The sequence below is a fragment of the Conger conger genome, chromosome 6 (genome assembly GCF_963514075.1).
Source record: "Conger conger chromosome 6, fConCon1.1, whole genome shotgun sequence".
Taxonomy (NCBI): Eukaryota; Metazoa; Chordata; class Actinopteri; order Anguilliformes; family Congridae; genus Conger; species Conger conger.
Window position 1 is genome coordinate 8,074,191 of NC_083765.1, and position 27,642 is coordinate 8,101,832.

The following is a 27,642-nucleotide window of genomic DNA, read 5'->3' on the forward strand; positions in this document are numbered from 1 at the left end:
GCTCCACGTAAGCGTATACTTCCGCGTGCACTGGGGGATGCTGAACACCGAGTGCGGAGAGGTATGTTATCGCTGTGATACGGCTCTATATATCCACAAGCAGGACCACCTTCTCCTGAAAGATAGCCTCCTCCCATCGCTGGTACTCTTCCCAGTCAGTGATGTTGCCTGTTTTTGTTGTGAACCTGTAAAGCGAAAGACACAAGTCGGCTGTTTTTTGCATTCCTTAATTTCATTTTATTTCTTCAGTTAATTTCCTTTTATTTTGCTAGCAAATTCGTTATATGTTACGGACGCATCTGTGTGCTTTGGCCGTTTTAAAATATTAAATATTTAACCAAATCAACCCTGTTTTTTATTTATTGCTTTGTTGATTTTACGTTTCATTCTGATAAAGCGAGATTTCTTTTAATCTTGCTTTATTGTTTTGCATTTGTTGAAAGAGTCTAATTTGGTTAACGCTAAGGACATCTAACTTTCATTAAAGACGGTAAGGGATTTTAAGTTTCTACTTAAAAGCAAGTGAACTGTTGTGGTGCTGATTGGGAAAATAGCCTCAGTGATTTATAATTCTGGTACAACATCAGTGGTACTAATGTCTTTCATTTGACAAAATGGCCATATCTCATTATCGGGATGATCAGTTGGTAACATTATTCGATAGGTTTGTTGGTTCAGTGAATATTCTATAGGCTACCTCAGAGCAGTGCTCACATGTCCTTTCCGGCATAGCTATTATCTATTAACCTTTAGAAAATAAACTATGCTAATTTGTGTGTTGTTTTTCAATGTAGCTGGAGTATAGCCTATTTGCACTGTTTGCGAGCGTTCGCGCACACTTGAACACAGGAAAAGAAGGGTGTCGTCCTAGATTTATAACATTGCATCTTGATACTTAGAAAATCAGTGCTAGATACGACTGATTACTCATGCAAAAGGCACTGGCGACCGAGTGGTTCTGTCGCCTACCCGATGGGAAATCCAATATTAAATGTTGAAATGTGTCGTTTCTTCTCGTGGTGAAATGTTTTTTTTAGAAATCAACTTTGACTCCCTACCTTTCTGGGAGCAGTCCGTGCAAAGTTGATTCCTAAAAACAGGAGAAAGTACGCGCGCTGCATCTCTAACAGGTAGCTATAGCCACAGCATACCGCAAGATAATAAATCACCGATGCGGGAGTACTGGATTCGCTACCGCGGAGCGACGTGCGCCTCTCCCCTTATCTCGGTTGTTTGAGGAGGAATAATTGGTCGGTGTGTGCAAATAATAATTGCTATATGTGTTAGAACTCTTACAAATCGAGTTTTTATGTGTTATCATCATTATTGGCGAAACATTGTGACTACAGGTGAAAGAAAATACAACGAGGGAATGAAGCGTGTCTGTCTGTTTTGTGAAAGGCGATGCAGGGGGAATGACACATTTATACTTTAAAATAACGCATGTAACATCAAGTACTTATTGTAAGGTTTTCCTTCAATCCTCGTTGCATTATTTCAAACAAGCTGCTGTGCTATAGGACGGGCCAGAGGCTAGTATTAGCCCAAATATGTTGTCATTCCTTGTACATGTTCTCCAAACTTTTATACATTTTTGCTGTATGGAATATACCTCAGTATTACAGCAATTTAGGGCCGAGCCTTAACACGAGACTACAATGGATTTTTCGACCTATGGGTGTTACCTTTGAAAGTGAACTTCAGTCCTACTGTATAGATTTTGCATGCAGGACACGAGGCTTTGACGCTTTGTTTCCGTGAAAGACATCACAATTGTGCGTGTTTTTTCCCATTTTCACCCCCTAAAGGCCTTTATAGGATGCCACCAGCTTCTCAGTTAGTCTCAGAACACTGGCACTTAATTAGTTAACTTGTAGATAAATTAATCACCCATTGTATACTGCCCCTGCGTGAGAAACTGCTCTCTTCTCAAAATGAGGCTGTAGACGGGTATCTATGTGAAGTGTGGAACCATGTAGAACCCTGAATTTTGGTAGCATACCAGGGTTGTATCAATATTCCTGTATTATGAAGTGCAGGGAATCCGGCAGTCATTGAGGTGAAAACCTATGACAGTGATGGACAGGTTGATCATTTGTGGACGGAGTAGATAGTTGAGCCAAATTGCGTGCATGGCCCCATCCTCATGTGCATTGCATTTAAGCCAACACACCATTAGCATGCTAGCATGCAAACCACCTTGCTACCTTGCTAATAAGCTGGCACTAACAATGTAAAAAAAAAATATGTTCTACATTGCTAACCTGAGATAGCTGTGGTAGTTAGGCGTTGTCAACAATTGCGTTGGCTACCTGGCGCTTGATTTAGAAAACTGACTTCACTGGTTGGCCAATTTGCCTTGTCATTGAGTTGTGCCATTCTTTAGCTAGCATGTTAGCAGGTGGTGACGTAGCAAGGCTTGTTCTTCTTAATGTAATAAGCACACTTGTTGGAAATCTTGTCTTCTTGCTATTGTGTCCTGCAATTTGTTTGCTTAGCATGCTTGCTAATCTTGCTAATGAACAGATATTTAACGGCTTTCTCTTCAGCAAATTAAGAACTTGGACAACGTAGACTGATTTGTGACCTTTACCTATGACAAAGTGCTTCCTAGCCACAGTAATTGGCTAATAAGTTTCACTGATGTTACTGGTTGAAATGATAGCATGGGACTGTCTACTTTGGGGGAAGTTCCAATCCCCTGATCAAATTGTGGACATAGTCTTGCTTGTTATGTAGATACTAGAATTGAAATGGGTGGGGCAAGCAACAGTTGAAGTAACATACATGTAAGTTACTTGTTAGCTAACACTCTCAATGGTCAGCTTTACCACGAAAGTCTAGTATGTTTTATGTTTATGTTATAACCATGATTAACACAACCTGTGTATAATGGGTATTGCATACGTTTTACAAGTCAGAGTATTAAGTCAATAAAATGTTGCACTGTCTCAAAGGAACATTTCAAGGGTGGATTTATGAAAAGGACTTGATAACTCACTATATATTTGAGGATGCTGTTGACAGGAGCAGGCATAACATGTTGCAAAATAACTGCTTTAATCAAATATACCAGTTTTTGGCAAGCATACCCTATATATATATATATATATATATATTTATTTTATTTTTTCAAGTGATGAATCAAGTAACCATACCCAAACAAACACACGCACAATAACAGGCACACACACACAAGAGGAGTTTTCTGTCCTAGTTCAGGGGTAGGGAAGGAGCGTCGTATCTGTTTCTGAATGTCACACCAACTTATACTTCTAAGTAATTATTTAATTAGCCCAGGCCTTTACATGATTTGACATGTCAGCTATGACTTATTGATCATCTCAGGTCACCAATGACAGCTGGAGAGTGGTCTTGTCCATATAGAATATTTTCACTGCGATCTACTCTGAGTGCATCGCTGTTGGTGTACACAGCTAATTAGCTAATTGAGGTAGGGAAATTGGCAGAGACACAAACTTGTACACACACTGGCCTAAAATGAAGAGCGTCGACCCCCCTGTCCTGCTCTAGGTAATGAAATATGACAAAGATAAATTACGCATAATGTCTGGAGCTTATAGAACAAAGCTTGTTAGTCCTGGAGGGGACAGGTGTGTCGGAAACGTGGGGATGTTTAAAGTTAGCGTTTCCCCGCCCTGCTGTTTCTCTCCATCCCCTGTGCTTGTCTTGTTGAGACTGTAAATGGTCTGTGCTGAAAACCCCTCTCCTCTGTGTCTCTCCCACCTGCCTTCATCAGGCTGTGTATTATGCATTTATTTTGAAAGTGGGGCGGCCATGTTTCAGAAGGACTGCAGTCAGAGCCAGGACAGTTTATGATGAGCGTTTTAGCATAAGCGCCACTAACCGGCCCGTTGTCACGGAGGCACTGCCCAGAGGGAATATAAGGACGTAAATGAATAAATAAAGCGTTACCCTTAAAAGCCAGTGTACCCTGCTTCTGTCTGAGTGGGTCGGACCTACCCCAAGCCAACAGGCAAAAATGTACTTTCTGTTGGCTTCCAGTCCCGCTCCCAAACTACCATGGGAAATCTCCCAGACCTGAATTAGAATGTGTGTGTTTAGTCCGCTTAGTCACTTTGTGTAGACCTCCAGGGTGTTTTTTCCTGAAGATTTTTGGCTAAATTGGAGCTCTCTCGAGAGAGCTATAAGAACAAGCATTTAGGCCACAGGATGAATGCTGGAGGAGATTCTGGCGGCATCTGAGCCAGTTCTGGTGGGATGAGGTATGTGAGAACTTGATGCCCTAGAGGTACAAACTGACCAGTCGACCGACAGGTTATGAAAACAGACATAGTGTGGAAAACACAACCCCCTTCACACCTCCTATCAAGCTGCTAATTATCATGGATGCAAAAAGGCTAGCGGCAGAAACACGTCGCAATTCCCATTGATAAAAACTGGAAGCATTATCCAAATGAGACATGGTGCATGGCTAAGCATTTAGCCAACTGAGACAGTGTGGGAATGTCTACAGTGTTTGCTCTGAAAGAAGGGCTTGGCTGAAATGAAACCACACAAAAAGAGCTGTATCATTTGAAAAGCTAATGTAGAGTAAAAGTAATTTATGTTCGTAGGAATAACTGGTACTGGATTGCCACTGGATCGATTATTAAGTATTAGCTATATAGCTATAGTACAAAGAAAAAATGAGTCTATGCAAAAATAAGGCTACAGTAATGCAGTTAATGATTAAAGACAATTATTTGATGAATAAAATGTCCATTTGAAGGTACAAAAATGTATGCTTCTGAACTACCAACTTTTTTGACGCAATATGCGCTCTGAGTATCTACTGTAGACATAAATCTACATGAAGCTGAAGGTTAATCAACCTTATTTTCTTTTGAATGGAATATTAGTTGCGTGGTATTGTGTCGGTAGAAAGATTGCTTTATAATGATCTGATATTGGTTTTCTGACCTACTCCATCTGCACGGAAGTCTGCCCTCTTGTGGTGGGGACAGGAACTCCTCATTTCTCTCATGCAATGTGAGAAGCATGGTTTCTCAATAGCGCTGAGTGAGTATGGGCTGAAATCCCTGCAAGTATATGTACCGTGGTTCCTCAGTACAATAACGGAAATTTCTGTCCGTACAGTGCGGTTGAATATTTTCAGCACTGACACAGACATATGATTAAAATATGTATTTTTGTCCAAAAGTACTAGTGTTTATGTGTGGGTCTACTTTATTGAGGCGGACTGTGTTCCGGAAAATAGTGGATGCTGTCTGTGCATCGCATTTGCACCTCACTGCTAAAAGAGGTTTGAGTGATGATGTGCGTGCCAACACCCGTCTTCAAGTGCCAACGCCCTTCATTGGGTGGCCTGTCACACGGGCCGGGGCGGCTCTGTTCTATTTCAGGACCTTGGCATGAACGTTTGCACCGCAGGCTTCCTCTGCATCGCAGCACGGTGCTCAGTGATATGGCCAGAGCATCTCAGAGCATCCATTTTACCTGTTTACCCGTCGGTTCATTTTCAGAAACCGCACTGGCATGATTACCGCGTGATGCCGTCCGAAATGATGGAAAGGAAGACACTGTGTAGTGGAGCGGGCGGTACAGAATACAGCACCGAGTCCAGTATCAAACAGGAAGTGCTGTCAGTATGACCAAGTTAATGTGTACATTTATATCAGTTTTCAGACAAGTAGACATTGTAATATCGGTCCATGCGCGAGGATAATGGCATTTTCACAAGCAGTTTTACCTTTTGTGACAGTAGCAGTGTATTGATGAATAAATTATCATTTGCTCAAAATAGTGAAGTTAAAAACGTGTCAACTGAGATCACAAGCATCCATTTAGATAAATAAATTCCCCTCTCCAAATGTACAAAAAATACGGTACCTGGATTTTCATTATAATTTTTAAAGGATTTGTCCACCCATTTTTTTTTTGGTGTTGGGTAAAACACTTTCCATGGAATAGTGTTTTTTTCTCTCCATGCAATCAGTGACTGACAGATTTCATTGTTTAAAATAATGTGGTTCACAAATTGACCATCAAAGGTAAATTTCATTTCAAAACCCGCAGGTTTCAATATTTAACGAGAAATTAATGCAACTGTGTTCCCGTGAATCCCGCAACGCTTCACAATGGGAAATAAAAGAGTGCTTGGGTCTTAATTTCTCTGTTTCATTATGAAGGTTTTAAGCACAAGTCACACCAGGTAGATCTCACAGTCATCTGTAAAATGTCCTTCACCCTGTCCTTCTTGGCTTTTCCATAATGAGTACAAACAAACTGTATTATGCCATTTCGGAAAAGATGCTTTTAGTTTGCACACACACGCTCATCCATGCACACATGCACACACACACAGAAACATGCACACACACACAGAAACATGCACACACACACAGAAACATGCACACACACACAGAAACATGCACACACACACACAGAAACATGCACACACACACAGAAACATGCACACACACACAGAAACATGCACACACACACAGAAACATGCACACACACACACAGAAACATGCACACACACACAGAAACATGCACACACACACAGGAACATGCACACACACACAGAAACATGCACACACACACAAACATGCACACACACACAGAAACATACACACACAGACACACATACGAGGTGAGCTGAAAATACTCAGTATGTCCAATTCTACTTTGGCCAATTATTGGTTTGGCCATGATTTACTTATTTACTAATGTACTTGCTTACTTAGTTACTTGCATACTTGGTTACATAGTTACTTATTTACTTAGTGATTTATGTACTTAGTTTCTCACTTATTTACCTATGTACTTATTCACGTACCTACTTACGTATTTATGAACAGCATTTCATGTGTATTTTGCTAGTTATGGATGTGATGCTCTGACTTCCGGTAGAACCTATGCACTTGTAAGTCGCTTTGGATTAAAAGCGTCTGCCAAATGACAAAAAATGTAAAAAAATGTAGTTACTCTTTTACAGGCTTACTTATTTTAATGAACAAATCTGCGGGGTAATGCTCTCTTTAACACGTTTGGTGTCACCTGCAGTTAACCTGGCGAGAGAATAAAAGGGCTTCCCTTCCCGTAGGGGATAGGATCTTTCACACACAGCCCAGAATGGCTCCAGCGGGAGATCGTCGTGACCACATATTTCAGTTTCAGAAGGATCTGCAGAGAATAGCGCTGTGCCACTGTGCATTGCACGTTTCTGTGCTTCGGTTTGCGGGCCGTTCTCTAGCACGATCAGTGGAACACCACAGCTTTATTTTACTTTTCAAATTTCTACCAACTGGGGCGGCCTGTAGCGTAGCGGTTGAGGTACATGACTGGGACCCGCAAGGTTGGCGGTTCGATCCCCGGTGTAGCTGAAATAAGATCCGCACAGCCGTTGGGCCCTTGAGCAAGGCCCTTAACCAGGGGAGGATTGTCTCCTGTTTAGTCTAATTCAACTGTAAGTCACTTTGGATAAAAGCATCTACCAAATGACATGTAATGTAAAGTGACTTCTGCATCAAGGAAGTCATGAGACAAACTGACCAAGCTGCATGCTGCTTTATTTATCAACATTATATAGAGGTCTGTTCAGAGTCACTCTATTTAAAGATTCGATTTTCAGCAAAAATCCATGTTTCTCTTCCACGCCACCCCTTGAGGACGGTATTGAGAAAGAGTGAAGCACTAGAATATCTCCCCGCCCAAATGCATGCAGCCATCTGGAGCTCTTCCCCTCTGCCCCCGCCCTGCGGGGTGGCACATTACCCGCACCGGCAGACACTGCAATCAAAGCAGGCAGAGTGCAGGTTCCTGAATGGCCAGAGGGGGCGCTGTTGTGTAGCCCTGCCTCCCATGCCAGGCCAGCCAATAGGCACTGGAATGCAGAGGTGGAAAGTTCAGGGGACAGAGTTTGTTCCACCTATGGATTCAGTTCATGAATTAGTTCTACCTGCTCACTGAAGAATCATGCTCCTTTAGGAATCTAGGTGATTAGAACAGAGGACCTTTTCTACCTCAGTTGGAATGAAATGGACCACAGAGCTCATGTCTGCTTGATGCATACAGGTCTGTTTAGCCAGAGTTATACAAAGGTTTCCATTAGAATGACCTTAACATTCCAACTCACATATCATGGCTTGAAATGATCAAAAATATATGTTGAGTATTTTGTTTATTTTTATACCTGAACATGAAATATAATGGCATTGTTTATTATTGGAAAATTTGGTCTTGGGAGCTATAATATGTAAATGTCAGATTAGGACAAATGTGTTTGATTTGCAAGAGTACACATGTCAATGTTTCCTTGGCAATGGTTAGCTGTCAGTCCACCAGGGCCGACAGCTTTGGAGAGTAATTTGAAGAATTGGTACGAGGCTGTGCATTTTCATCATTTTGTATTGTTTCCCAATTGACTCAGAAAGCCTGTCATTGAAAACCAGGACAGAATAGGTGACGCTGCAACTGACATCATTTTTGTTTTGAGTCTCTCTTTCTCACACAATACACTTGCTTGCTATCGACAAAAGCACTGCGTGGCCCTGAGATGCTTCAGAGGCTCTTGCATGGGAGGGTTTGGCCTTGAGCCGTTCTGGTTGGCGTGAATGAGGTCCACTCTCCCAGAGTTCAAAAGTTCACAACAGGTTTGCAACCAGTGGCAACCCGTCCTCAATCTGAAAGCGTAACACCGTAGCCTTATGTTAGGCACGCCAGGTCTTCCGTTGTATTCCTCTCTTCTTGTTTTATCTCTTCTTCACGTTCCTTTCCAGCTGGCTTAGAAATGTGCCTCCAGGGGATTTGACCCGTTTCCTCGCACTGCAAATTAAGTAGCAGAACAAGCTGACTCGTGTCTCTTATTAGTTTCTTTGTTCCCCGTTGGTGTGTGGGAGTTTTGAGCAATCAGAATGTATAGACATTCAATAGTGAAAATCAAATTCTGAAGTCTTATCTGCAGTACCTTCATGCCGCTGTTCTGTACTCCCGCCCCCTCATGTATGGTTGGAATGCTGCCTCTTTGCAGTACGACGGCGACTGTACATTTAACCCTGTAAGTGTTTTTCAACAACTGGCTTATTCAAAACAATACCTGCAGTGGTGAGGAATAGGAAAAAAAAAAAAAAAAAATTGTGAGATGGACCTGGGGAGAAGGTGGGAAAAATAATAATTATGCATTATTTGAAAAATGTAGAATTAGAAGAGTGGCTGTGGTATTTCAGTTTTATCAGTGAATTGTGCCCAGTGGCTATCATGATTTTATTTTGATAATTCAGTGTTTTCAGCAGTGGACCTAGCAGATCAGGGCAGATTAGTTGTGGGGGAACCAACATTTTCGAATCGGTTTTTACACTCGAGTGCGGTTTCTTTTATTATCAGAATATCCTCACCTTCCTCGTTACCTGTTACCTTGGCTGTTGTTAAATTGGGGTTTGTTTGTTGCGGGGAAACCAGCAGCAGCACATCCGGGAACATAGGAACAGCGGAGGGGGATTTTTGCTTCCATTGGTGCTGCTAATGCAGTCACGACTGACTATTCCGTGACAATACGAGGGTGTGACACGACTGGAAGGTGCTGTTGGTTTCAGTTCAGCTGAACACATTGCTTAGCCACAGCAGGCTGTCCATAGCTACAGCACAGCAGGGTCACACTGATGCAGTATTCCATCAGGTTAGCATATTATCAGCAAACATTTTTTGCACAGCTTCTGTAGTCACCGTGACCTTGTGAAAAATCTGTTCTTTTTTATTTTACTTTAGCTGAGTTTACAGTGGGATTATTGTTGCCCTGTTAGTTCAGGGCTTGATTACAGCAGCTATTTCACACGAGCCAGTCAGACTTTGTCCATTTTAAAAAATAACCCACGTAAATAAAGACCTGAAGCCATTCCAGGGGTACCCCACCCCAAACCCAGATTACACCTGCAGGGTCAGGTTAAGCAAATCAGCCTTAAGCTGAGCAACCCCATTAAGCAGGGATACTCCTGGGCCACTGGTTTCAATCTAATCAGGGCTGATTGAAACCCGGGACTCTAGCTGAATTAAACTTCGAATCAGGGCTGATTTAAACCAGGGACTCCAGCTGAATTAAACCTCTAATCAGGCCTGATTTAAACCAGGGACTCCAGCTGAATTAAACCTCTAATCAGGGCTGATTTAAACCAGGGACTCCAGCTGAATTAAACCTCTAATCAGGGCTGATTTAAACCAGGGACTCCAGCTGAATTAAACCTCTAATCAGGGCTGATTTAATCCAGGGACTTGAGCTGAATGAAACCTCTAATCAGGGCTGATTTAAACCAGGGACTCCAGCTGAATTAAACCTCTAATCAGGGCTGATTTAAACCAGGGACTCCAGCTGAATTAAACCTCTAATCAGGGCTGATTTAAACCAGGGATACCAGCTGAATGAAACCTCTAATCAGGGCTGATTTAAACCAGGGACTCCAGCTGAATTAAACCTCGAATCAGGGCTAATTTAAACCAGGGACTCCAGGTGAATTAAACCTCTGGCCCAATCAGTGGTATTATTTCCTCAATTAAAACAGAAAAAAAGGGTGTTCACTCTTTCCTCCAATGCAGTTTTTTAATCACCAACTTTTCCCAGCTGTGGGTGGGATCTTTTTTAGGTGCCTTGGTCTGCACCTCACCGAACACGGTGTTGGTTTTCTTTTTCTTTTTCGCTTTGGATTAATCGATCAATTAGCAATGAGGTAGAGAGCGAAAAAGCAGCAGTACGACTGGCCCGGAGCTTCTGTGAGCAAAATGAACCCCGCGCTAATGCTTCTTCCAGACTGAAGTTTTCCCAACAGCGCCGCGTGCTCAGGGGGGGATTTTTACTCCAGCGCTGCTGGGGGATCGAGTGCGCCAGCCAGTTAACAGAGCTACGGAGAGCCCATGCACTTTAATGAGTTTTAAAACGGGGCCTTGCTCAGTCGGATGAAACGGCGTAGGTAGACTTCCTCCGCAGCGGATAAAAAGCGGGGCGCCCCTTAACCCGAGCTTGCTCTGCTCTTCAGAAAGCGCGTGTCGACAGGGAAAGAGGTGGAGCTACAGCACCAGCGGCAATCTGGAGGCTGCTGTCCATACCCAAATAATTTACCCGGCCTGCGGTGCTGTGAGACCTGCCAACGGTCTTCCGCAAGCCTCTGTTTGTTCTGTGAAAATATCGGATCCTGCTCATGGTGCGAGCAGTGTGGCAGAGTGTATCATTTCCCTAGTTACTTTGTGAGCGGGATAAAAGGGTGTACTCTCGAGTTTACAAAGATATTGTATATATTCGCAGGCTTTAAAATTATTGGGTGTGTGTGTGTGTGTGCGCGCGTGTGTGTTTGGGAGCAGTCCTGAGATGTCAAAATGCCTCAGGACTACAGAACACTGCTTGCATACTGAACCGCCCAAAGTTTTCCAAACAACATAAATTAGGCGAAGATAATAAATATAATAAAAGAACGTAAAAGAATATACGCGTATATTTTTTTCTTTGAAATGCAATTAATGGTATTTGGTAATGGTGGCAGTAATTGTGTACATGTTTGTCATTCTCTGCCGTGGTTTTCAGTAAAACCTAAAGCTCCGAATCGATTTTCCACAGAAGAAGTCTGCAGCACTGGACGGGTTCCATGCATTTTTAAAGGAATATGCCCTTTGCCCTTTGCCCTCCGCCCTCTCTGAGGTCATCTGTGCACAGCAACGCAGAAGCAAATATAACTTGCCTGTTTATACAGAATCAGATATGAAAACTTACACTCCATGATATATTCTGGATACCAAAAACAAAAATAATATATTCTTCCGGGTATAAACAAGGCCTTACAGCCTGTATTTTGGAAACGATTGTGAGATTGGTGGAATTTTATGAACATGCCGTGAATTCTGAATCACCAACAGTGGAGATGGCTGCAGTGTTCGGGTAGACAGCTATAAGAAGCAAACCCATAAGCAAACCCATAAGAAGCAAACCCGGTGCGATAAATATATTTAAAAAAAATACCAAGACACATTTCATATGAAAAGCCTTTCATTTTGGGCTAGTCCATGCTGAACATTAAAAACACGCCAGCAGGGTTTTATCGGTGGCGCAGCCTGTAGAGCACTGACTGCATGCTCATTGCGAGCCGCGACGTCAGCGGTTCGAATCCGACCGTCCGACATTTGTCGCATGTCTTCCCCTCTCTCTCGCTCCCATTCTTCCTGTCTCTCTATACTATACTGTCCAATAAAGCTGAAAAAAAGGCCTAAAAAATATTTAAAAAAAAACAAAAACACACCAGCACGCGTTTAATTCTGTTCCGTTTAGTTTTACTTCGTTTGTCAACCCATTGTAAAAAGCCAGTGTCCAGTGGGCATCTCCACGAGCCAGCGAGGGGCCTCCTGAGCTCACTGCACAGGAGCTCCGTTCACCAGACCTCCGGCCCCTCTTCCCTTAGTTCCAAAAACGGCAATCTCGCCGAGGATCAGAGATTCACCAGTACAGGAAAAAAAAACTCATATCGCATATGTGCTTTTCAAACAAATGTAGAAGTTTGGAAGTGGAAAAAAACTTGTTATAAAATTTGAAAAATTCCCACCACGGGACCAGGGTGCCCTTTCCACTTCTTTGGCCCCCTGAGTTGCGCGGTGGACCATGGATAAGTGCTGGAAAACCACTGCTCATCTGCCTACCTCGTTGTGCTCATTGTGGGTGATTGAGTCAGCTGTACCAGCCACTGTGATGTCTTTCCTGTTCTGCCCGATTTGGACCAAATCATTCAGTACACTGCAGTGAACACTGAGGTCATAGAACACAGTGACTCAGAAAGACAAAGCAGAGAAAAAAACTCCCCAGAAAGCTCTTTTATTACATGCTAATTGCATCTAAAATGTAGCTAATATTGAGTGAGGCCCGGCTGACAGAGAACCATGAGTCATTCTCAGTGGTTGCCTGCCTGCTCCAAAACCACCAGTCTAGGCTCATGTAGCATTGCATTGAGTAATCTCCAGTTCAGAGCAGCTAACACAACATGCAAATGCTTGGAGAAAAAAGAAAAGAAAAAGTTAGACCATGCTCAGGACTGTCAGTTCTATCCATTTTATTGAGCTAGCTACAGTAGCTATTGGCTCTGCTGCTATAAACCTTGGTAATAGCAACATTCTCTTCTAGTTGTACTCCTGAGGGGCTAAGATTGAACAATGATTTAGCTGGCAGTGCTAGGCAGTCATTACCCTGCTACTTTATTTGTGAAGCCATTCATTGGATACCATTGTCAAGGGAAGTACTTTCCAGCTACAATCAATCCCTCCTGGAAACTGCAGTTGTCTGTTAAAGGGTTATTTCTTTAGTTTCAACCACACAGACAAGCACACACACACACACACATGGACATGCACACACACACACATGTTACATTTCCATCTGTCAAGCCGGCAACATATCAAACTATTTTCATTGCAATGATGACATCAATGCCTTGCTCAATTTTATAAAAGATGCAAGATGGACAGTGTTGGGTTATTATCCATTTCCCAGGTCATGCCTTTAACAGACAGCAGTGTAGGGCTTTTGTATTGTTGTGACCTAATGTGGCATTCAACTAGCTCCTGGTTGCAGATTCAATATGTCACAGTTTAGTTTTAGGCTGGGAATTCCTGAAAAAAGTGAAACCAGGAATTTGCTATTTTAAATTTAGCTAGAAATGTCAACTCTTCCATGTGTGACACTGTTAATCCGCAGGTTTTAAAATTAGTTTGCCTCCACAGTTCTTGGTTCCTGCGATATCGCACAATGTCACGCGAGCTGGTGAGAACAATACTAGCAGCTGCTGCTGAAAAACAAAGTGGTTTGTGCCATTGGCTCTTCCAGTGGAAAGCACGGGCGCTTGCTAGCTGTGTGTAATAACACAAAGTCCTCCAACAACAACCGGGAAAGTAAAGATGACCTGGAGCCGAGACAGAAAAAAAAAAAAAAAGTGAGAATACTGCATTCGCACCTTGCGCCCACAAAATCACTTGCAAAAAATCCTTTTGCAGTTGGCTGCTGGAGACAGTTTTTTTTTTTTTCTGCTATTGCCAGGTGTTATTGCCCTCGGTCAGCCATTTTAAAAAAGGATTGGGGTCAGAAATGGCATTCTACCTGTGTACACAGTTAGTTATTAAAATAAGGTAATTGGCCATCTGATGCTCTGATGCTCTGAACTTGATGAAAAATTAGGTCATCTGGTAAGTCCTACTTGACAATATCGGGCCTTATTTGTGTATTATTCTCAGCATTGTTTTATAAACTAGTTTTACGTAACGTGAGAAAGTCTGTGGTCACAGTAAAGTTGTTGAAACTGTACAGCGTGCTGTCACATTAGGCTTAAGTACCAGAATGACTTGGTACCTGTTACTGCAGATCTACCTAAGTTTCCATTTCAACCCTAATTTGGCACACCTTATTCTACTAATTAGCAGCCCAAGGATATCTCTAGCTGCTGAATAAGACGTAAATGGTAAATGGTAAATGGTTGGCATTTATATAGCGCCTTTACCCAAAGCACTGTACAATTGATGCTTCTCATTCACCCATTCACACACACACTCACACACCAACAGCGATTGGCTGCCATGCAAGGCGCCGACCAGCTCATCAGGAGCATTTGGGGGTTAGGTGTCTTGCTCAGGGACACTTCGACACAGCCCGAGTGGGGGATCGAACCGGCAGACCCCCTGACTGCCAGACGACTGCTCTTACTGCCTGAGCCATGTTGCCCCTGTGCTTTGTTAGGGTTGGAGTGGACAGTACGGTATATCTCCAGGAACAAGGTTGGGGGGCGGGCGGGGGGTCAGGGCTGGATTCAGTTAATTTTTTGAGAAGCATTTAACTGTTGTCATAGAATGAGCACGGTTCAGCTCTTGGGTTTACATGCTGGTTCTGCCCGTTGGTACCGATTCTGCCTGGTAGGGTGAGGGAGGGTTCATACTCGGATTCTGCCTGGAGGGGAACTCCCAGCAGACAGCAGTGGTGTGTCGAGTCCAGGCGTGTGCCCACATCTTTGCTCTTGCTGGTGTGGGTGCGCAGTCTGTGCTGTCCGTGCTCCGTGGCAGCTGCAGGTCGTGAATAAGACAGGACGGAAGCAGCGGGGGAAGGCTGGGTCCGGTGACTCTGAAGTGATCTGGGGTGCCCTCGTCTGACACGGTCAGTGCTCTCTACAGCAAGGAGCTTATTTCCTGCAGGAGGCATGTGCCTGTGGCAGAGACCTGGCTGTGTCAGGGTTTCCAAAGAGCCCATCGGCTTCTCTGTGAGCCGTTACACTGCTGAAAATTTCCAGCTTAAACCATCCGAAGCTGGTCAAGATGGTTTAAGCTGTGTTTTGGCCACTCTAAGCTGATTTTAAATGGTTGACCAGCTGTTGACCAGCGGAGCATCCTTTAGCCCACCAGTTTGGCCGCCATCTCACTCTGCCAGCTTTAACTAGCTTTGACCCGCCACCGACCAGCAATGTCCAGCTGGAAGTGTCAAAAACAGCTTAAACCAGTTTAGAATCCCAACTGGTCTTAGGTGGATTTTCAGCAGGGTAGACATTACATTACATTACATTATTGGCATTTGGCAGACGCTCTTATCCAGAGCGACGTACAACAAAGTGCATACCCATAACCAGGGATAAGTTCGCTGAAAGACCCTAGAGGGGAGTACAATTTCAACTGCTACCTGTACAACAAAGATAAGGACAAGGGCCAATTTTTTTTTTTTTTTTTTTTGAACAAACAAACAAACAGAGCAAAACTATCCAAACACTGCTTACCTAGCCAACTAAAAATACCGATACACAAAGCAAGTCACAGAGACAACAATTAAGGTTCACAGGGAGGTAGGGAGGGATGGGGAGAGGTTACCCCTCTGGTCCTGGTTATGAGGTACACGTGGAGGGAGTCATGGATTCCACACATCTACGCGGAGTTGAGAAATCCCGAAAGAACGTGTACGATTTGAGGAACACACAGTACAGAGTCACAGTGGTGTACAGAGCATCTTTATGGTAATTGGTAATTCACAAAGTTAATTAGGTAATTAACTTTGTTTAGGTAAACAAGGCAGAACATGCAATTTACAGTTAGCAATGTGCTGTAGTTAGTTTTTTTTTTGTACATGGGCAGTGTGACAAGTCTGAGCCTTTTTCTTCGAGTGAGCGAAACATTAATCTGTTACCTTAGACTTGGCATGTAATGTAATTGGCTGGACATACTAAACACTCACTTTGTAAACCTATACAGCAGAAGCATGTTAGTAGCAGTTCTATGCATATTTAATTTGCTCTGTCATGTGTCCTGAATACACTACTGAAGTATAGATCTACATCTGTTTGTATAATGGTTAGCACAGGAAATATAATTCAGTACCTGAATTAAACTAATCATTAAAATGCAGAAAAAGTGAAGTATTACATAAGCTTCCCTTAAAATGCTTACTCAGATTGTTTCACTTGTAGAAATTACGAGTTTGTAGTTCCTGAACAAGCCTGGGCCCAATGCAAAAAAAAAAAAAAAAAAGGCTTCACGGGTGCTCATGGGAATTGAAGTCCAGAGTGGATATCAAAATACACCATAACCTCCAGTCATGGACTGTACTACTGCATTGCAGTACATTGACCTTTTGAACTCACTGACGGAGGGGCTGGGCGTAGCACTCACACGGCCCTCGCATGAGGCGACAAAGACCCAACACTGATGCTAAAGAGCTTTAAGCAAACTGGTTTGTCAGCGATTACAGGATTTTAACTGTCGCTCTTTGGTCTGTACCTTTCATGTTAGAGTTTTTGTCAGTGTGCAGACATGACATTTGGCTTTGGAAGAAGATACAGGCTGGCGTTTATCACTTTATACCCTTTACCAAGGGGAGAATGTGTTATGGGTGTTTGTTGAAAGCAAGTTAATGTGTTGCGATCGGTTATGACCAGAGGATCTGGTTCCCTGCGCCTCTTCTCTCAGCGACGGTGCGTTTCATCCCCCCGTTTGTTTGACCCGAATTGTACGGCACTTTAAATGTCTATGAAAGGCCAGCAGAATTATTTAAATCACTGTGACATCAGGGCCTTTGGCAAATGGGTTCCACTCGGTGGCTGAAGACACCCGTCTGAACGTTGCTCACGAACATCCAGCAGGCGGATGTCGTCTCGTTTGGCTCCTCCCCCTGCCGGTTCAGTAGAGGTCAGCTGGAAGCGTGACCTACAGGAAGTGAAGCGCTCCCGCAGGCTTTGGCATCGCGTGTATTTGTGGCGTCGGCTCATCGCGGTCTGTTGTTCATTTCATATTAAACGCTCAGGAGGAGGCTGTTAGGCTTGTGTCTCTGTCCCAGCTCCCATTGTGTGTACAGGGCTGAGTGCTCAACAGCCTATTTCTGATATAAATGTGACCTTGACTGTAGGAGTGTCCTCACCATGGTGCTCACAGTCACACTTTACTTTTTTTCATTTTCAAATAGCACAATAATAAGCTCTAATTTTGCTGCTTTAAGCGGAGAGCTGAATTTCTGTTTTGTTCCATTTTTTTGACAGGGTGGCAGTTTTATAGAATGTTTCTTGATCGGCCCAGACAGTTTTTGCATTTGGCCAAAAATATATTTGATGTATTTAGAGAAAGGTCTGATGAAATGCCAGCTTTACAATGGCTTGTGGAGAGGAATTAGCTGGTTTATATTTGAAAACAAGAAAATACAAGAAAATATATACAGCATAAAAATAATTAAGTTCAAGTGTCTCCAGAGTAGCTTGTGCAATGTTATGCCTGCAGAGGATTTTTAGTTTATTTGCTATGGCGCATGTAACCTGAGACAGAAGTATCAGCAGAGTATGGGCATCCTGATATATTTAGTCTCCGCCCTCATAACAACCACATTGTTCTGAAACTAGGTTAATGTCTTATTCTCATCTGTATATATATATATATATATATATATATATATATATATATATACCACCATGCACTCATATTCAGAACAGACATCATTTCAATCATTGAAATGTTTTAGATTTGTGTCGGATGCATAGATCAGGTCATTGCCTAATTTCGTCCCTCTGTGCTCAAAATCTCAAAGTGTTTTCTGAGCTCATACATGCACTGCCAAAACCTGGCTTTTTAAAGATTTAGACGTGTCCTCTACTGTAATTGTAGTTCCATGCATGATGTAGCCTCCCATCACCATTGAAGGACTACAAGAGGAACCCAATCCAGTTTTTCTTGTATGCAATTCATAATTGTTAAACCGGCACGGTTCATCGGGAGTGTTCCCTCCCTGGTGAGTGAGCGTATTGTCAGATATTAACTTCAAGTGTGTTTACTGCACTGTACTGCAGTTCTGCTGTAGCCCTTAATCTACACACACCCCGGAACGGCCAGCCTGTGGGATCTTACACTTCTGAGCTTGAGACACGTCGCGTATTCCCTCATTTGCCGGGGCACGACTTTGCCTCTGATCATCAATTAGCTGCTCTGAGAGTAGGCTGGATATCCTTGGAGGTGGCACAAGGATTTTTTTTTCTTTTGCCCCTAAGGCAATGTGAAAAAAAAAAATGTTTCTTTAGGAAAAGCTGAGTGCACATGGCAAGGGTGATTCATTGGAGCAGTTCCTCCATGTCAGCGTTTACCTCATAGCCCCTTTGGTATTTGCAGCTTCGAGTGCACTGTGCAGCACTCCTGTTTTGAGCTGGATTTCATATGATGGATAGATTTTGCAAGGTAATGGGATTCATCAATTGGGGCTGCATTCCAGCGGATTGAGCAGCCTTGTCTAGGTCATTTAAACATGTGCACTTACGGCACTACATTTAGTATGAAGGAATAGTGGTATATGGCACTTAAAAACAATAAATATTTAATATTCAGATCTTATCGACAGTTGTCCACTGCCAATACAATAAGTGGATATTTGTTTGACTGCCAGTTTGTTGACAGAGTAATTTTCATATTGTTCACATAGTGAGACACACCCAATCCAAAACGCATGATCCAAAATGGAGTCTTCTCACCAAGTCTACATGTAAAAGCAGTTATTTTAGTACCATTGAGATACCAGTGCAATATGGTTTATACTACTCCTGAACACTGCAACTCGTTACAGCTACGGATCATGTACTGAAAGCCTGTAAGCAGGCAGCTCACTGTGGGAAATGGCTTATTGTATTGAACAATAAACCTGTCAAAAATCCAGCCAAAACTCAACGGCTTAGGTGTATCACACAGAATGTGCTGTATACAGATGCTGGTATATGTTGGTATATGTTTTCTTTACTAAAATGAACCAATGTCCACCCCATAGCTGCAACATGCCCCCCTTAGCAACAGTAACGGCCAGTAGAATGTTCCTGATGTATTGACATTGACATTTATGCTCCGTATCCAGTAAAATGCCAAGGAGTCGAACAGATCGGAAATGTAGATTAGACACTAGAGATGAGGTAACACGCAATAAGGTATGCGTTGTCATAAAACAACAGTATTATAATCGGGTGTGCTGGAATAATGGACACTGAAATTGTATTTTCCAAAAAAGCAGCCTATTATAAGCTTCTCCTTATATATCTTCATTATATATCTTTCTATTATAGTCTGTTGTGTCTCTGATGTTCATCCAGTAGCTGTTCATACAATGTCCAAAATCTGCTATTCATTTTAAATTGTAAAATCCTAATTTAAGTAGTTAGAGTCGTTATCTGCAGAATCTGAGGGTCTGACACAGATTCATCTCACAAAGCAGAATAAATTGTTTAAGAATTACATCAGCAGACAGATAATCAGAGAGTAATATTAAGATAATACCAGCAAGTTAGAATAAAGTTTTCCCTTGCTGAAATATACTTCTGTGGGAAAGAAGCAGCTGAGTCATGCGTCCCACCCCTTGGAAGGAAAGAGCCAATTTCTGTAGATTGTTCTGAGCATAATGGTGCCGCTTCGTCTCAAAAGCGCTGCGATTGGTGGTCATTTTTTAAAAATTTCATTTTCCTCCTGGCGGGGGACGGGACTCACCATCTGGGTACATGAAAGGTGGAGTGATCAATGAGGAGCTAGCTTCATGTGTGTGAGCCAGCGTGGGAATCGCTAGCACGGCAGGCCAGTCACACTGCTGCAGATACGCTCTGTAGCAGTGCAGCCGGCTCCATGCGAGGTGACTAAACACCGAAAAATATGCGGGACTCAATCGGCAATATGTGTCCGGCACACCTTCCCGTTATGAGAAGCAAGCAAAAGCAGCTAAACGATACGCCCTGTTCCATATTGTGTGTCCCACCGGTATCCGAGCTTCAGATTAGATAAGAACGTGTGATAAGAACCGGTTTGAGGATATTGCTTTACGCACATCTGCTGCATGTATTGGTAGAAGAGTTACAATAAGAGCTTGTGATGCAAGCTAACTGTACTTCTGGAAAGGTAAAAAAAAAAAAAGGAATTCACTTACCTGCAGAGAATCGTTCTCTTGCCTTGTTAGCCATGGTTTCACACGGCCCCTGCTGTATGACATGAAGAACAAGTGCTCGGTAAATATTGTACTGGAAGGCTTTATCCATTTGTGGAATTGTACAACAGTATTTTTTTCAGGGAATGTTTTACTGTGTTATTCTCTACCTGGTATCCCCACGAGGCCCTCGAACCTGCATGGTAGCAAGTCCTCTTTAAAATTAAAACTGCCATTCAGATGAACAGACTATCTTGGAGGTGCAAAGTGCAAAAATGGAACAAATTTCATATACACTCAATTTGCGTTGAGTGTATAGTTATGTTATAGTTATAGGGGTGTTATAGTTCAATAAGTAGTTCCTGTGTTGGAAAGGTGGTGTCACATACTAGGCAGTGAACAGTCTCTGTAAGGTTTATGAATTTGATCAGAGCCTTGGTTTGTACTTGTGGCCTTTTCATTTGGCATGAGATTTTTGCATGTGTAGCATGACAGTGCCTGTAAGCATGCCAAAAGCGTGAGAGTTGGCAGCCCTCGTCTTATGTAATGGCTTTACAATGACACAATTATATGTGCACTGCAATGGCACATGTGTGGCAAAGCATGCTGGTTAATGTAGTTCCCTAACAAAGCTTTCCTGCTGAAAGCAAATAATATTTCGTTCTCTGACCAATTTGTATCGAATTTCAAAGTACACAGTCCAGCTTAACTTGGAAATATTGTCTATGTTAATAATGCTAACCACTGCTGGGAGTCTAAAAATTGATGCCATTCAATCAGATAATCCAAACTTCATGTGCAGTATATACAAATGGCTTACGCCATCCCTGAACGATCCTCGTCTCCTTGCTGCGCGTTGGTAGACAGTTATAGCCTGTCAGGTTTCTCAGCGCAAACATTGCCCAATTGAAACAGATTTACACGTTTTTCAAACAGGAGGGTCTCGGGCCTGCAGGGAGCTTTGAGGCAGGGCTGTGGAAACAAGGATTTGAGGTGCATTTGCCTGGCGTGAAACTACTGTGAAGTGAATGACAGGACGGCGTGCTGACAAAGCACCCTGAAAAAGTGCTGATGCTAATGCCAGCACACTCATAAAATGCCAAGATGCATGTAATGGGGGCAGGAGAACTGCACACAATTCTGGGCCCTTTGTATAGGCAGTGTCTGTCCCCCACGATTCCCATTCAGTTTCACTATCCCCCCCCACTGCGATGCCCTTTAATACATTAACCCTCTGCAGTGTACTACAGAGGGGTTATACTTATTCACACCTCTACTGTGTATACCTCGTCCTGTTACTAGCGGGACCCATATGATATTAGCGAGTCATTTTTACGTATTTCACTGCAGACTACCCAGTACAACAGGGGTGGGGGCAACCCCGGTCCTGAAGTGCCAGTGGTGTTTCTGGTTTTGGTTGCAGCTGAGCTTGACTTCATGCGCTTGATGGATTATTACGAGTGTGAGTCTGAAAGGCATAACACGCCGGATGTTTACCCTGATGATATTATAATAACTGTGCAACAGCTATGATGCACTGCCAATCTCTGTCTTTGTACACCTTTGCAAAATGTGCGGCCCTTCATTTGTCCGTGTAAAATGTGTACGGGACATTTTTGGTGGGATGTGGTTTCGTGAGCATAGTCTAAAGTAGGCCTACAGCGAAGCAAAGCGACAAGGCGACGGCGCTAGTTTGTCTTCAGTCTGGATGGTGCGATGCTGAAGATCTCCACAAAATGGTCACCTGCGTTTATCACACCCGATAATTACGCTTACTATACATAATTATACTTATTTATAATACAGTTGCGTAGTTATGGGTTAGGATGGCGCAAAAGCCAAGAAATGCACTGGCACCCCAGGACCAGGGCTCCCTACCCCTGCAGTACACTGTTAAGGGTTATTTGGAGGGCATGGGTTACATATCAGCATTTAGCAATTTATCCTTTTTAAATGTAATTTTTGGTTGACTGCCTTTGGTTCAGGTTGTAGAAACTCAAAAGGTATTCTGAAGCATTTGTAGCCTATCGTAAGTCATGGGAGATGTAGCTAGTTTTTTCAGTAAATTCACATTTTCCATCATGCTCTGCTAGGCACTCAGGCACATGGGCAAATGTACCATGGCTTATCTGTGAAGTGTCTTTGGCCAGGTTCCCTGGTAGAAACAGGCTGCTGGCAGAGTCATCCATGCATAGACTTCAGTCTTTGTAATCTTGATTTGTTGATTTGACATGATTGAGTCCAATGCAGTGTTTTTTTCCCCACATTGTTTAGTTAAGATGATGCTATTGTGTGTTTTTATTACGCCAACAATGGGATCATGTTGCTTGTTTTAATTTGACTTCCTGGAGAGCTTCCCTGCATATATTTCCAGATTTTTAGAATTATGAATTATTCTTTGCCTTTTGTGGCATCCTTAATCACACTGATGATGTGTAGACTACCACACGGGGGAAAATGAAATGCGGTTGGCTGCTCTCTGGGCAAGGACTTGCTTGGCCGGCCTGTGCACAGAGAGTGTGAATGATCAGAACGCTTTACATGTGTCACTCTAACATGCCCGTGTTTCTTCTGTTGTGTCCACCTTGCAGACGGCAGCTAACATGGCAGTCAGACTGTGCGATGTGGCTTCTCTGCTGAGAAGCGGGTCGTGGGCGGCCGAGCCTTGGACCGGGGTCTGTGGGACTTTCTTCTTAAACTCATTGGCTAACCACTAACCAATCAGTGCTCAGGCCATACCAATGACACCAAGCTCTGGCTCCATTTAATGCAAAAGCGGTTAGGGCATCTGACTTTTAACCTGAAGGTTGTAGTTTCTAATCCCGATAAGGACAACTGCTCTTGTACCCTTGAGCAGAACAATGATGCTGAATGACTTGAGCTATAATTAAACTGCATACATAAATAGTATGGAAAGACATGGCCTTAGATGGCCTGTACAAGCACATCAGCAAAACGAATGAAGTGTTTCACTCAAGTCAAATTTAGCATTGATAAAGATCAGTGCAGTAGGCATATATTTTGGTTTAGGTAGCCAAAATACCTATTCAATTTATGTCTATATTGGTATGGTCTACAACTGTTAATACTCTCTTATTCTCACATTACAGTTTTCATGTGCGTTTTAAACCTTGATATTCAAATTCCAGCACTGATTTATATATATATATATATATATTTTTTTTTTTTTATGGAGACGACAGTTCCATTATCTGGTTATATTAAAGGGATTCAACGTGGGCCTAAATTATCTACTTGACCTATGCTTGTTAGAATGTTTCACAATGCAACAGAAATAGCTGTAGTCGTCTGTCATATACTTTTTGGTGTGTCGGCAGGTTGACGCTTTCAAATTTGTCTTTCAGAAGATGACACGACTTTTTGATCAATTTTTCATGAGTTACATAACACCCACACATACTAATTATCATCTGCAACTCTTGTATAGTACCGAAATTAAGTGAACTGTTGGTACAGATAAATCACAATATGTTTCAGTTTCAGACTAGTGATGGAATTATTTCAGAAGAAGCTGTCAGCTACCAAATACTTTAGACTAGATTATGTGTTGTATGCATTCATTATTAGAATAATGTACGCATTTGTTAATTCATAATTTATATTGAGATTTACAATATCACAAGCAATCACACCCTCTTCGTCAAAATCCCGACATACGTACAGTAAAGCTAAAATTCAGATTGCATCAGAAGAAAATCTGCAGAAACATCTTTTTGTTTTTGCTCCATCCATAGATCTCTAAAGCCTCATTTGTTATGATTCATACTGTTCGGTTGCATGTGTTGCTCATGGCTAGCCGATGAGCATTGTAATTTTTCATTAGTATACATTCTGCATAATATGGAGAACGCCGTCCATTGTGCGACTCTGGCAAAGCATGTTGCCATATGCAGATTATTAGTGGAGGCTGCCAGCCCAATGAATACGCATTGAAATTCACACAAGAGCACGGATTGAATGGATTTCCAGCAACATAGAAAATGATAATTAAATTGGGAGCAGAAGAAGAAGAAATAATCCCTTAAAGAACCCAAGAGAGACCCTGTGTTATAGCATGGCTGAGGGGCTGCTGTTGGGCACAATTTGTGGCAGATTGCCAGCAGGTCCCTCGTTGTGCTGATATTCATGATGTAACACAAGTTCAATTTCCATATTGCTTTTATGAAAGGGATCGATCCAGAGAACTCCTGGTGAGGACCAGTTTAAATAGAATGGTACAAGAAGCCCATTTTAAATAGAAATCTTTAAGGGACTATATTCCACGATGTAAAGTTATGTGGTTACTAAGCAACTAGAGTTCCATTTCTGAACTTCGCGAGCTCCCGGAGAATCCTCATTTCGCCCTTTGTTGTGGGTTTCTTCTCCGCGCACCAATATGTGAAACACTGGGCAGCTCACTTTGAAAATACGGACACTGAGGCCAGAAGGCGTAATGAGATGTTAAAAATATCATTTTCTCTCAAGGTTGACTGCTTACAATGTTTTCATATCTAGAATGTTTATGTTAGCACAAGGTGTAATTATATTAAAATGATGTGTGAACACTATTGAGCTGCGGTATCATGAATATCGGCACTGCTAGAAACAGGAGAGGAAATATCTGTTTTAGAAACACCAACATGGCCTTGTGTTAAAAAATATATATATACTGTCTATGTTTGTGCATTTTAGTGTCTAGCTTTCTGCCTCATTCCATATGTTTTCCACAATGAGATTCAGAATTTTGTCAGTGCAGAAGATCCATGGATCTCTCTCTCTCTCTGTCTCTCACTCACACACACACACACACACAAACACACATGCTGTACAAAGACACACACATCCACACACGTACAAGACCCACACGCACACACACAATGAAGCCTTTTCTGATTGTCTTGCCAGTTAAAACATTGGGAAAACAATGTGTGCTTTCTCCTGAGCTGTGAAGTCTAACTGACCCTGTGACCATCCAGTGCGTCGCTCATTACCTCTTTTTACAACTGACATTTGACTCTTGACCGGAAATAAAACCCATCTCTTGACGTTTTTTGCCATTTCAAATAGGTACAGTGGCCCATTACTGGCAGTGGACAAAATTAATTTACAGTAATTGTTCATTGCAAAAATGATTGATTAGCTTTTTGGGAGGGAAGGTTATGATAGAACAAAATGTTGGTCATATGACAGAATGTTGCACAATCTGTAAGTAAAGTGAATGGCATGCCTTGCCCTTGATATTAAAAAGGTCAAAGGGCATCCAGTCCTGCTGATAGTTGAAGCACTCCCACAATTAATTTGTAGTGTATCCGTCAGTCTACACATATATTTTACATTACATTTCAGCTTTTAGCAAATGCACAAATTTATGTGTATGTGTGATTCTAAAAAGGAAATAATGGATAGTAATCCACGGAGTATTGGTGTGGGTCGTGTGACATGATATCTTGATCTTATTTTTTCAGTCTTTATCAATAAATTGAATTAGAGGTATCTGGACCATTGGTCCTGACGTGCATTTATGTGGCTCTTTTCTTTCATTTTATAGCAGGTTATTGCTGCCATGGAGACCCAGCTGTCCAATGGACCTACTTGTAACAGTACCACCAACGGTCCCACGACAATGTCAAACAACTGCTCCTCTCCCATAGAGTCGGGAAGCATAGAAGACAGTAAAACTAACTTGATAGTCAACTATCTGCCTCAGAACATGACCCAGGAGGAGCTGAAGAGTTTGTTTGGGAGCATCGGCGAAATTGAGTCCTGTAAATTAGTACGAGACAAAATAACAGGTAATGTATCAAAACCCATTTATTTCACACTGAATTCCTTTAGCGGGGACTTAACTGGCCTGCCACTGATCACTTGAAAAAGATTTGCCTCTCTGTTAGCAGGGCAATTAGCCCACACAGGTTGATCCTTTAGCACGACAGTAAGGTCAGGTTCTCAGTCAGCTTGTGTAGCTGGATGACATATTGGTGATGGGTGTGTGACGTGATATCTTGGTCTTATTTTTCCTATTCTTAATTTAATTGCACAGCATGCACCTGGCACCATTTCATTACCAGGAGTTTATCAGCTCCTGTTATTTCCTGTTATTGTGATCTCTTTCTTCAAAGATAAATTACGCAAAATCCACCCTGACAAAATGACTGCCTTGCATTACCCGAGTTGATGCAACAAATATGTGGGGCTTTGAAGCTATCAATATAAAGATGTAATATATTATTGTAGAATTATTTCTTTACAATTAAGTTGTGAGATAATATTGAGTGCTGCCCTTAGTTTTCTTTCTATTTTTAACAGTTTTTCTTTAATCCAGCCCCTGATCACGGAAGCATTTAGCTGGCATTTTACTTGCTGTTTGTTCTTTACTGCATCTAAATGTCTTTGAGGTGACCCTCTTCTATTCTGAGGCCACCCCAGCTAAAGTGCAGCTATCTTGCCACAGATAAAGGGGCAGAAAGCGACTCACAGTGTGAAAAACATGCTCATTTGCTGGCATTTGCAAGTGAGAGCTATTATGAATCTTGCCTGGAAGCCAGGTTTTGAAATGCTATATGGAAGGCTCATTTAATTGTTAAATATCATTGGTTTCATTTGTGTTTCTTAAAGGCACTGCTATCCTCCTCTATGGTGTAAGCGTGAGAATCATGGCTCGCTGGGAATCGCGCTATGTTGTGCGAATTGTCGTAGCATGGCTGGGATTTCACAACCCTTAAATGCCCTTGGACAGAAACGGACTCATTCAAGCAAAACACTACCACAATATAGATGCACACGAAATGCCCGGACACATATGGCGGGTGGGATGTCAGAGATGCTTTTTAGTTGAATGCCTTTGTATTTGTTTAAGGGAGAAAATACATTGGATTATATTTTCTGCATTGGCTTAATTTGTGCATGCAGTAAAATGTGTCACACACCTTAGCCACCAATGTGGCTGTCTGTATAGCTCCATATGACTCCATTAAGGGCATACTCTAAATATAAAACCCTAAATACAATGTGTGCATTCATCCTCTGAATGCAAGTGAGAAAATTAAAACCAATTTGGCTCAGCCAATGGAGTACCGCAGTTGTCAGTAGAAGACAGAGGTGGTGTGTGTGTGGTGGGGGTGGGGGTGGGGGGTGGGGGGGTTGGGGGTGGGCACACCATAATTATCTGTAATCATCATTAAAAGAAGACTGGGGAGGTAGGAGACCTGAGTCGTGTGTGTCATTTGCACTGATAGGTCAGG

The 27,642-nt window shown here is 42.4% G+C and overlaps 1 protein-coding gene across 4 annotated transcripts in view; it reads left to right on the forward strand.

Annotated features, from left to right (window-relative positions):
- Positions 1 to 200: 200 nt before the first annotated feature.
- LOC133130520 (ELAV-like protein 2) overlaps positions 201 to 27,642 on the forward strand; it is a 43,120-nt gene continuing 15,678 nt past the window's right edge. For 2 of the 4 annotated variants that reach the window (XM_061245161.1, XM_061245163.1), the window contains exons 1-3: positions 201 to 490; positions 22,993 to 23,076; positions 25,950 to 26,193. In XM_061245161.1, the coding sequence (XP_061101145.1) occupies positions 23,005 to 23,076; positions 25,950 to 26,193 (316 nt within the window). In that variant the 5' untranslated portion in view covers positions 201 to 490; positions 22,993 to 23,004. The remainder of the gene's footprint in view (positions 491 to 22,992; positions 23,077 to 25,949; positions 26,194 to 27,642) is intronic. The other 2 variants (XM_061245164.1, XM_061245165.1) reach the window with 1 other exon arrangement.